The sequence below is a fragment of the Cynoglossus semilaevis genome, chromosome 14 (genome assembly GCF_000523025.1).
Source record: "Cynoglossus semilaevis isolate Cse_v1.0 chromosome 14, Cse_v1.0, whole genome shotgun sequence".
NCBI lineage: Eukaryota > Metazoa > Chordata > Actinopteri > Pleuronectiformes > Cynoglossidae > Cynoglossus > Cynoglossus semilaevis.
The window spans coordinates 25,889,243-25,899,065 of NC_024320.1; the positions used below are offsets into that span (position 1 = coordinate 25,889,243).

Genomic DNA, 9,823 nt, shown 5'->3' on the forward strand with positions numbered 1-9,823 from the left:
CCTGGCAGTTGGTGGATTCGAACCTGGGGCCTTCCGGACCGAAGTCCGCTTCCTTTACCACTAGGCCACCACCTAGGCCTCACGCACCATCACCACCGCCTAATGCACCATGTCATAAAGCTGGAATCATTTCAGACTGGTTTCTTGAACATGACAATGAGTTCACTGTACTCAAATGGCCTCCACAGTCACCACATCTCAATCCAATAGAGCATCTTTGGGATGTGGTGGAACGGGAGATTCGCATCATGGATGTGCAGCCGACAAATCTGCGGCAACTGTGTGATGTCATCATGTCAATATGGACCAAACTCTCTGAATGCTTCCAGCACCTTGTTGAATCTATGCCACGAAGAATTGAGGCAGTTCTGAAGGCAAAAGGGTCCAACCCGTTACTAGCATGGTGGACCTAATAAAGTGGCCGGTGAGTGTATAATCTACTACATATAATCCTTCGTTTCCCAAAGGAACTCCTGAGGGATTAATGTAGTTCTACCTGTAAGAACAAATGAACCATGACCATGAATGTAAATGAAATATGAATCACAGACCAGTTCCAGACCAGTGTCACAGACGCTGGTGAAGTCAGATTTATAATTACACTCTCGTCTCACATGACAGACATGTACCAGATCTGGCCCGCAGGCCTCAGTTTGGACACGTGGTGTGTGTTTCAGAGACACCTACTTCTCTATGACCCTCTGTATCTCTCTGTGTTCTTCTTCTCTCAGTTTCAGGAGAATGTGCTCCAGGATGGGAAGCTCAAGGTTCAGATACTGCGCCACCTGGTGTCAGGAAAATACAGAAACAAAAGATAAACTCTATGACTGCTGAAGAAACCCCCCCAGCCCCCCCGATGTTCCTGCTCATGGACTCACATCGTTGCTGACCTCCCGTTCATCCACGTCCATCAGGAAGATCTTCATGATGTCATCAGACGGTCCCTGCAGGATTCGCTCCCACAGCGGCTGCTCTCTGTTACTGAGCTTCTTCTTCTCTGGTTCAAACAACGCAGCGTTACTTCTTCATGACCGTGATCTCTCTCATAAAGCCATAGAACCAAGAGAACCTACAGAACCAACAGAACCTACAGAAACTACAGAACCAAGAGACCCTACAGAACCAACAGAACCAAGAGAACCGACAGAACCAACAGAACCAAGAGGACCAAGACACCCAACAGACCCTACAGGACCAAGAGGACCTACAGAACCAACAGGACCTACAAAACCAAGAGGACCAAGACACCCAACAGACCCTACAGGACCAAGAGGAACTACAGCACCAACAGAACCTACAGAAACTACAGAACCAAGAGATCCTACAGAACCTACAGAAACTACAGAACCAAGAGACCCTACAGAACCAACAGGACCAAGAGAACCTACAAAACCTACAGAACCAAGAGAACCTACTGGACCAAGAGAACCAACAGAAACTACAGAACCAATAGGACCTACAGAACCAACAGAACCAAGAGAACCTACAGAACCAACAGAACCAAGAGGACCTACAGAACCAACAGAACCAAGAGAACCTACAGAACCAACAGAACCAAGAGAAACTACAGGACCAAGAGAACCTACAGAACCTACAGAACCAAGAGGACCTACAGAACCAACAGAACCTACAGAACCTACAGAAACTACAGAACCAAGAGAACCTACATAACCAACAGAACCTACTGGACCAAGAGAACCTACAGAAACTACAGAACCTACAGAACCAAGAGGACCTACAGAAACTACAGAACCAAGAGGACCTACCTGAACCTACAGGACCAAGAGAACCAAGAGGACCTACAGAACCAACAGAACCTACAGGACCAAGAGAACCAAGAGGACCTACAGAACCAACAGAACCTACAGGACCAAGAGAACCAAGAGGACCTACAGAACCAACAGAACCTACAGAACCAAGAGAACCAAGAGAACCAAGAGAACCTACCTCCACTCTGGTGAAGACAGTACAGAGCGAACTCCTGTGGGTCGTTCTCTATCTGAAGAATGAAGAATACTTCAGTCAAGTACTTCATGGTACACAGTACTGCAGGTACTTGACCTGAGCAGTTATTATTGTTTGTTGATGTTAAAGTCATGAAATAAAAAACGAACGAAAAATAATCAGAAGAATAAGGAAGTTGAGTGAGGATTTACAGTAAAGAGAAGTTCGTCAAAGGAAGTAGAAAAACAGTTCATTCACACTGTTCGTCAAAGGAAGTAGAAAAACAGTTCTGAGTTCATGATAGAAAAACAAACTCCCACAGACCTTGAACTTGTTCAGGAGCTCCTGGATCACCTGGTCTGTCGTCATGCTGCTGGAGATACGAACTTTAGTCGGAGTTCCGAAGGAAGGAGTGAAGATCGACGTCTGAACCAATCAAATAAACACGTTTTTGTAATGTTTTCAAACAAAAGCTGATGAAGTTTTCCACGTTATTTCCTGGTGCAAGTTTCTGTAACGAAACTGTGGCGAACAATCGGGCAGTTTGTGCAGTTTGTTTTTTACTTTGAGGCTAACTCCTGGACTAATTGCTAACCTGCTAAAATGCTAAAAACCACATTTTAATGGTAATAAAATGCCATTTAAATTCAACGTAGACGTTTGAGAAGTTTGACCTTGTAGTTGTAGAAATGTCCATTGATAGAAAAGCGGTGCTGCCGTTCGCTCTCTCTCTGTGCGGCCGTCTTCCCTCGTCCTCGTCTCCTCTTGACCAACGATGCGTCACTCATGCAGCGGAACAGATTGGACTCGTCCTCCAGCTCCTGGTTCTTCGGCCTCACTGGACGCAGGGTGCTGCTCTCGTACACAACAGGCTCTTTGGGGGAGACAGAATGAGTCGCGCTTCTGTTTCCATCGGTGTCTGGTTGTAACGTGAACGTAAGAATTCTGCTGCGTTAATGGAACCAGAACCAACCTGGTGTCGGCTCCGTGACCACGGTTTCCTGGACCGTCTCTGACATCTCATCGATCTGATGAAGGTCAGAATATTCTCCCCACCGAGTCATTCCTCTGTACAGACGCACAAACACCACAGACATTGGTACAGACCTGGGTCTGTGTTTCTGCAGCTGCAGTTCAGCCTTAAAAAGAATTCATTTTTACTGTTTCAACTGAAGTCACAAACAAACAAACAAACAAACAAACAAACAGAGTCGTCGTCAACGTCTGTTGCACAGAAACAGTCTGTTGTCTGTCTGTAGGTTGCCATGATCTTTGTCAATACTTAGGTATTGGACAAAGTGAATATCTGGACTACTTTAAAGTACTTTAAAATACTTTGAAGTACTTCTCCACCTCTTATTCCCCACTGGACTGACTGGACTGCTGGGCATCTGCTTGTCGTCCTGTATCTTCAGCCTGATTGGTCTCCTCACCCCCCAGCAGATATTCAGGATACCTTCCACCACCACTTCTCCGTCCGCCGCCTGACACACAGTCAGAAGACAAAAAAAAAAAAACACAAAACAAAAACTAAAATGTGGTTTTGGTCCAAAGACGTTAAAGTCCATGGTGTCTCCACGTCACCTGAGAGAAGCTGAGGTGGAGCTGAGTCTGGTCCTTCAGGAAACAGTTGTAGGTGTTGAGCAGTGACAGGAACTCAGCTCTGAAACAGTTTCAACAGAGCAGAAAAATCAAAAGACTGGAGAAACCAGTGACGTCAATCACGGAGAACACACACTCCACACACACTCAACACACACTCCACACACACTCCACACACACTCCACACACACTCAACACACTCCACAAGGCCGTGAAGTTCATCAATAATCATCAATAAACCTTTTTGTTCAGTAAACAGTTCCATCGGTTCTGAGGACTTTGTCAAAGGAATCACTCAAAGTGCTAAACGTTAGCCAGAGCATATAAACAACAACAGAACACTTAGCACCTGGCTAACTAAATATTAGCTACGCTAGAAATCATCTGAAATATATTTTAATGAGCCTCAAACGATCAATTAAAAATAGAAATAAAACTCTAAAGTAGTAACAACAACAACAACAACAAAACGTTATCTTAGGAACACAAACTTTATCCCGGAGTTAGCTCAAAGAATAAAAGATTAATAGTCATAAAATAACGTTCGTGGTAAATCCTAACGGAGCAGCTAACAGTTAGCTCAAAAAAAACTTCTGTGACTTTGATCAAAAATCCAGAACAAACATTTTTTTCCCAAATTGCAATGGACAAAATAAAAACAAGTAAAATCTTTGAAACCGTGCGGGGGCGCTAACCAGCTAATAAGTCCATGCTAACGCTTTAGCACCGTGCAGGCGTGTGATGTCCTCCGGACACAAGTGTCTCACCTGGACAGGGTCCTTCCGTCTCCTGCCTGGATGAAGGGGAGCACAGCTGCTTCATTCATCTCTGCTTCACCAGAACTACAGCGACATCACGTGGCAGCCGCAGGTACAAGGAGGAACAACGAAAGTCAGTCCGGTGTCTGGAAGATACTGACGTGGAAAAGAATCAAAACAACTGGGAATTACCCAGACTGCACCTGTACAACGCACACGCACACGCACACACACTCAGGCAGGTTCTTTTCTAAACAGTTTCTATAAGTTCAGACTCCTACCGTGAGTGACATCTGACCAATCAGAGCTCGGACTGAGTCTGTCGCTTTGTCTGTTTCTGTGTTATATTTATCTCTCTCTCTCTCTCTCTCTCTCTCTCTCTCTCTCTCTTTCTCCTCCACCACAGTTAATAACAGTGCTCCACCCAGTAACCAGTGGTGACAGTGTGCAGCAGCAGCAGCAGCAGCAGCAGCAGTAGAACTCAAACTCCGCCCTCTTGTGGTTAAAGTCAAGTTTCCACCTGTTTTTTTTCTCTTTAACTTTCTCTCTGGTGTCCCCCCCCTTCAACCCCCCCTGCTTGAAAAAGGACACGTCAGTCTGACAGCAGCAGTGTCCCCCCCCCTCCCCCTCCCCCCCGTGTCTCAGCCTGTGAAAACTCTCAGGTATTCACAGCTGTCACCCTGCAGCCACAACACTCCCTGCTCCCATTCACACACAGGGTGTGTGTGTGTGTGTGTGTGTGTGTGTGTGTAACATAATGCAGTGTCAGCACAAAGTGAGAGTAAAAAGTCAAAGTAACACTTTTGTCTCTGACCGACTTTTCACAGAGTCTTTCAACCACAAATAAACCTGTAAAATATATGTGTATATAAATATATCAATGTGTTTTCAGTTACTACAGAGATACTTCACCAGTACACAGTACACGTACTCCATGCAGTACGGTGATGTTTCTTCTACTCTACATGTCTGGACAGGAACTACCTGAATATTCACCACTCAGTACTACTGCAGTAAATAGTACACAGTAATGTCAGTCTGGCTGAACCAGGTCCAGGTCCAGGTCCAGGTCCAGGTCCAGGTCCAGGTCTCACCTGGTGTCAGTGTGTCTGTGGTGATGTCAGTGATTTATGAGGGAGTGCAGTACAGTCCAGGAGAACTGCAGTACAGTCCATGAGAACTGCAGTACAGTCCAGGAGAACTGTAGTACAGTCCATGAGAACTGCAGTACAGTCCAGGAGAACTGTAGTACAGTCCATGAGAACTGCAGTACAGTCCAGGAGAACTGTAGTACAGTCCAGGAGAACTGCAGTACAGTCCAGGGGAACTGCAGTACAGTCCAGGAGCACTGCAGTACAGTCCAGGGGAACTGCAGTACAGTCCAGGAGAACTGCATTACAGTCCATGAGAACTGTAGTACAGTCCAGGAGAACTGTAGTACACAGCACGGCTCAGGACGGTGACATCACAAACTTTATTGTCCAGACTGAGGCAGAAGGAGAAAAAAATAGAGTACACACTGACACACCCTGTTCCTCCCTCTCTCTCTCTCTCTCTCTCTCGTCTTTTTACTTTCCCTTCTCCACAGTGAACAGATGCCACATGTCAAAGCTCCTCCTCAGACCCAGGGTCGTGGTCTCCTCCTCAGCCCCAGGGTCGTGGTCTCCTCCTCTGACCCAGGGGCGTGGGGCCCCCCCCCCCCCCCCCCCTCTCTCTCTCTCTCTCTCCCTCTCTCCCCCTCTCTCCCTCTCTCTCCCTCTCTCCCTCTCTCCCTCTCTCCCTCTCTCTCCCTCTCTCCCCCTCTCTCCCTCTCTCTCACTCTCTCTCACTCTCCCTCCACCTCTCTCTCTCTCCCTCTCTCCCTCTCTCCCTCTCTCTCACTCTCTCTCACTCTCCCTCCACCTCTCTCTCTCTCCCTCTCTCCCCCTCTCTCTCCCTCTCCCCCTCCCTCTCTCTCTCTCCCTCTCTCCCTCTCTCCCTCTCCCTCTCCCTCTCCCTCTCTCTCTCTCTCGTCTTTTTACTTTCCCTTCTCCACAGTGAACAGATGCCACATGTCAAAGCTCCTCCTCTGACCCAGGGTCGTGGTCTCCTCCTCAGCCCCAGGGTCGTGGTCTCCTCCTCAGCCCCAGGGTCGTGGTCTCCTCCTCAGCCCCAGGGTCGTGGTCTCCTCCTCAGCCCCAGGGTCGTGGTCTCCCCCTCTGACCCAGGGTCGTGGTCTCCTCCTCTGACCCAGGGTCGTGGTCTCCTCCTCAGCCCCAGGGTCGTGGTCTCCTCCTCTGACCCAGGTCGTGGTCTCCCCTTCAGACCCAGGGTCGTGGGCTCCCCCTCTGACCCAGGGTCGTGGTCTCCTCCTCAGCCCCAGGGTCGTGGTCTCCTCCTCTGACCCAGGGTCGTGGTCTCCTCCTCCTCAGTGGAGGTATATTTCTGACTCCACTCAGGGGGAGACCAAGACTCTGGGTAATCAGTACTCAGATTACTGATTACTGATTACTGTAACTGTAACAGTGACAGAGCTCTGTTTCACACACATACAGGTGTTCAGACACCGGTGAGTCCCTCAGTCCTACCTGAGCAGCAGATCTAGGATCCTCCACCAGAAAAACATTCATCCATGTTTGAGCTCCTGTCGCCGGCAGCAGACGTGTGTGTGTGAAGTGTACCCAGGGTTAGGTGTGTGTGTGTGTGAGTGTGTTGAGTCCAGAGTGCAGTGTGTGTGTGTGTGTGAGGAGGAGAACTGACTGCAGCTGGTTAATTATTGTAGGACACGTTGAGACAGAGTAGAGACGGAGGAGCTGAGTGACACCAGATATGACTCACCCTGAGTGTGTGTGTGTGTGTGTGTGTGTGTGCCTAGAGTGAGAATGAACAAAGAGAGAACAAAAGAGAAAGAGCAGGGAGTGTGTGTGAGAAAACACACACACCCAGAAACGTCCTTTATTATTATTATTATTTATAATAAAACATTACACTTTACTCTATAACATTTCAATATAGAAAAGGACAGATTGTAATACATACATATATAAATATATATATATGCAGAACATAATAAGTTTAATACATAACTCTCCAATGTAATACATGTAAAAACATGTAAATAAACAATCAGTTTATTATAATAAACTTAATAATAATAATAAAACATGGAGTAAAATATTTTTTGTCTGATGATGATGAAGATGATGATGAAGATGATGATGAAGATGATGATGATGAAGATGATGATGATGATGATGATGATGATGATGATGATGATGATGATGATGATGATGATGATGATGATGATGATGATGATGATGATGATGATGATGATGATGATGATGATGATGATGATGATGATGATGATGATGATGATGATGATGATGATTATAAAGGTTCTGTGTTATGTTCATCGTTATGTTCATGCTTTTAAAGGGTTAATAGTTCCGGGAGTGAGGAGGCGTGGTGACTTATGCATTACAGTCAGTCAGTCAGTCAGAACAAACGAACAAACGAACAAACGAACAAACGAACAAACGAACAAACGAACAAACGAACAGTCAGACGTTTGTGATTTACCCTACAGTGCAGCTGTTCTGTGTAACAGCACCATCTTGTGGTGAAAACTGCACAGTAACGGAACAGGGTTCAATCTCTGCTGTTTCCCAGTGTGTCCCTGGGCAAGTCCGGTGTCAATTATACGCAGCCAATCAACGAGCAGTGACGTCATTGTTCTGCGAAGAACGGCTGCAGCAGGAAGAGTGGCTCAGGTGTAAACCAAAGGTCAGACGTTTCATTATGGAGATCAGAGGAGGAAGAGAAGGAGGAGAGGAGGAGGAGGAGGAGAGGTCCTCACCAAGAACCAGGCAACGTCAGAGAGGAACAGACCAGTGGACCAGTGGACCAGTGGACCAGCGGACCAGTGGACCAGTGGACCAGTGGACCAGTGGACAGGAGGGTTCATCTGTCAGCTTTACTACAATAGTCGTCCCCTACACACGGCTGAATGGAGGAGGAGGAGCAGGAGGAGGAGCAGGAGGAGGAGCAGGAGGAGGAATGCCATTCCTTTCTTAAAATATCCCAGGATACGCACACACACACACTCATACAGGCAGTCAGGCAACAGGTGGACACAAAGGCTGGACTCTGTGTTAACACTGTGCCCTGTGTCGAAATACTGCAGTACTGCTTATACTGCGGGTGGTGGATATTGCAGTACTCCTGGTACCACAGGTGTCGATCACTGATTGGTTCAACAGAACTGACTCCTCTTGAAACATTTTGTTTTACTACAGAATTCATTTGAATAACTTTTGATTCCTGTTAAATTTGCAACATTTTGTTTATCGTAACAACTTTTACATCATAAACTTTGTTGTTTTCCTGTTACCTTTCTATTACCATTAGCAGCTGCTAACAGCTGTTAGCACTCCTGAGATTAGATTGATTGACTGATCTGAAGTAAGTCTGAAGTTAGTGTGAAGTTAGTCTGAAGTTGGTCTGAAGTTAGTCTGAAGATAGTGTGAAGTTGGTCTGACGGTACTCTGAAGTTATTCTGAAGTTAGTCTGAAATTAGTCTGACGTTAGTCTGAAGTTAGACTGACGTTAGTGTGAGGTTAGTCTGAAGTTAGGTGTGTGTGTGTGTGATGGACAGCGGCAGCTGCTGGGTGTGCCCCCACACACACACACACAAAGATTCATCTACATTTACACGAATCCATGCTACACTAACTTCAGACTTACTTCAGATCAGTCAATCAATCTAATCACAGGAGTGCTAACACCTGTTAGCAGCTGCTAACAGCTGTTAGCACGCCTGAGATTAGATTGATTGACTGTTCTGAAGTAAGTCTGAAGTGAGTGTGGAGTTAGTCTGAAGTTAGGTGTGTGTGTGTGTGGGGGCACACCCAGCAGCTGCCGCTGTCCATCACACACACACACACAAAGATTCATCTACATTTACACGAATCCATGCTACACTAACTTCAGACTAACGTCAGACTAATTTCAGACTAACTTCAGACTTACTTCAGATCAGTCAATCAATCTAATCACAGGAGTGCTAACACCTGTTAGCAGCTGCTAACAGCTGTTAGCACTCCTGAGATTAGATTGATTTACTGATCTGAAGTAAGTCTGAAGTGAGTGGGAAGTTAGTCTGACGGTAGTGTGAAGTTAGTCTGACGGTAGTGTGAAGTTAGTCTGAAATTAGTCTGACGTTAGTGTGAAGTTAGTCTGGCGATAGTGTGAAGTTAGTGTGATGTTAGTGAGAAGTTAGTCTGAAGTGAGTGGGAAGTTAGTCTGAAGTGAGTGGGAAGTTAGTCTGACGTTAGTCTGACGTTAGTCTGAAGTTAGACTGACGTTAGTGTGAAGTTGGTCTGACGTTAGTGTGAAGTTAGTGTGATGTTAGTGAGAAGTTAGTCTGAAGTGAGTGTGAAGTTAGTCTGACGTTAGTCTGACGTTAGTCTGAAGTTAGACTGACGTTAGTGTGAGGTTAGTCTGAAGTTAGACTGACGTTAGTGTGAAGTTGGTCTGAAGAA

The 9,823-nt window shown here is 46.2% G+C and overlaps 1 protein-coding gene across 2 annotated transcripts in view; it reads right to left on the minus strand.

Annotated features, from left to right (window-relative positions):
* The window catches only part of rassf6 (Ras association domain family member 6), an 8,506-nt gene extending 1,482 nt beyond the window's left edge, over positions 1 to 7,024 (minus strand). The window contains exons 1-10 of one of the 2 annotated variants that reach the window (XM_008326125.3): positions 6,872 to 7,024; positions 4,314 to 4,460; positions 3,529 to 3,607; positions 3,298 to 3,428; positions 2,918 to 3,012; positions 2,619 to 2,818; positions 2,269 to 2,370; positions 1,948 to 1,999; positions 879 to 997; positions 688 to 785 (exon numbers count right to left, since the gene is read on the minus strand). In XM_008326125.3, coding sequence (XP_008324347.1) covers positions 688 to 785; positions 879 to 997; positions 1,948 to 1,999; positions 2,269 to 2,370; positions 2,619 to 2,818; positions 2,918 to 3,012; positions 3,298 to 3,428; positions 3,529 to 3,607; positions 4,314 to 4,372 — 935 coding nt within the window. In that variant the 5' untranslated portion in view covers positions 4,373 to 4,460; positions 6,872 to 7,024. Of the gene's footprint in view, positions 1 to 687; positions 786 to 878; positions 998 to 1,947; positions 2,000 to 2,268; positions 2,371 to 2,618; positions 2,819 to 2,917; positions 3,013 to 3,297; positions 3,429 to 3,528; positions 3,608 to 4,313; positions 4,461 to 4,585; positions 4,799 to 6,871 lie in introns of those variants that run through there. The other variant, XM_008326124.3, reaches the window with a different exon arrangement.
* Positions 7,025 to 9,823: the final 2,799 nt, after the last annotated feature.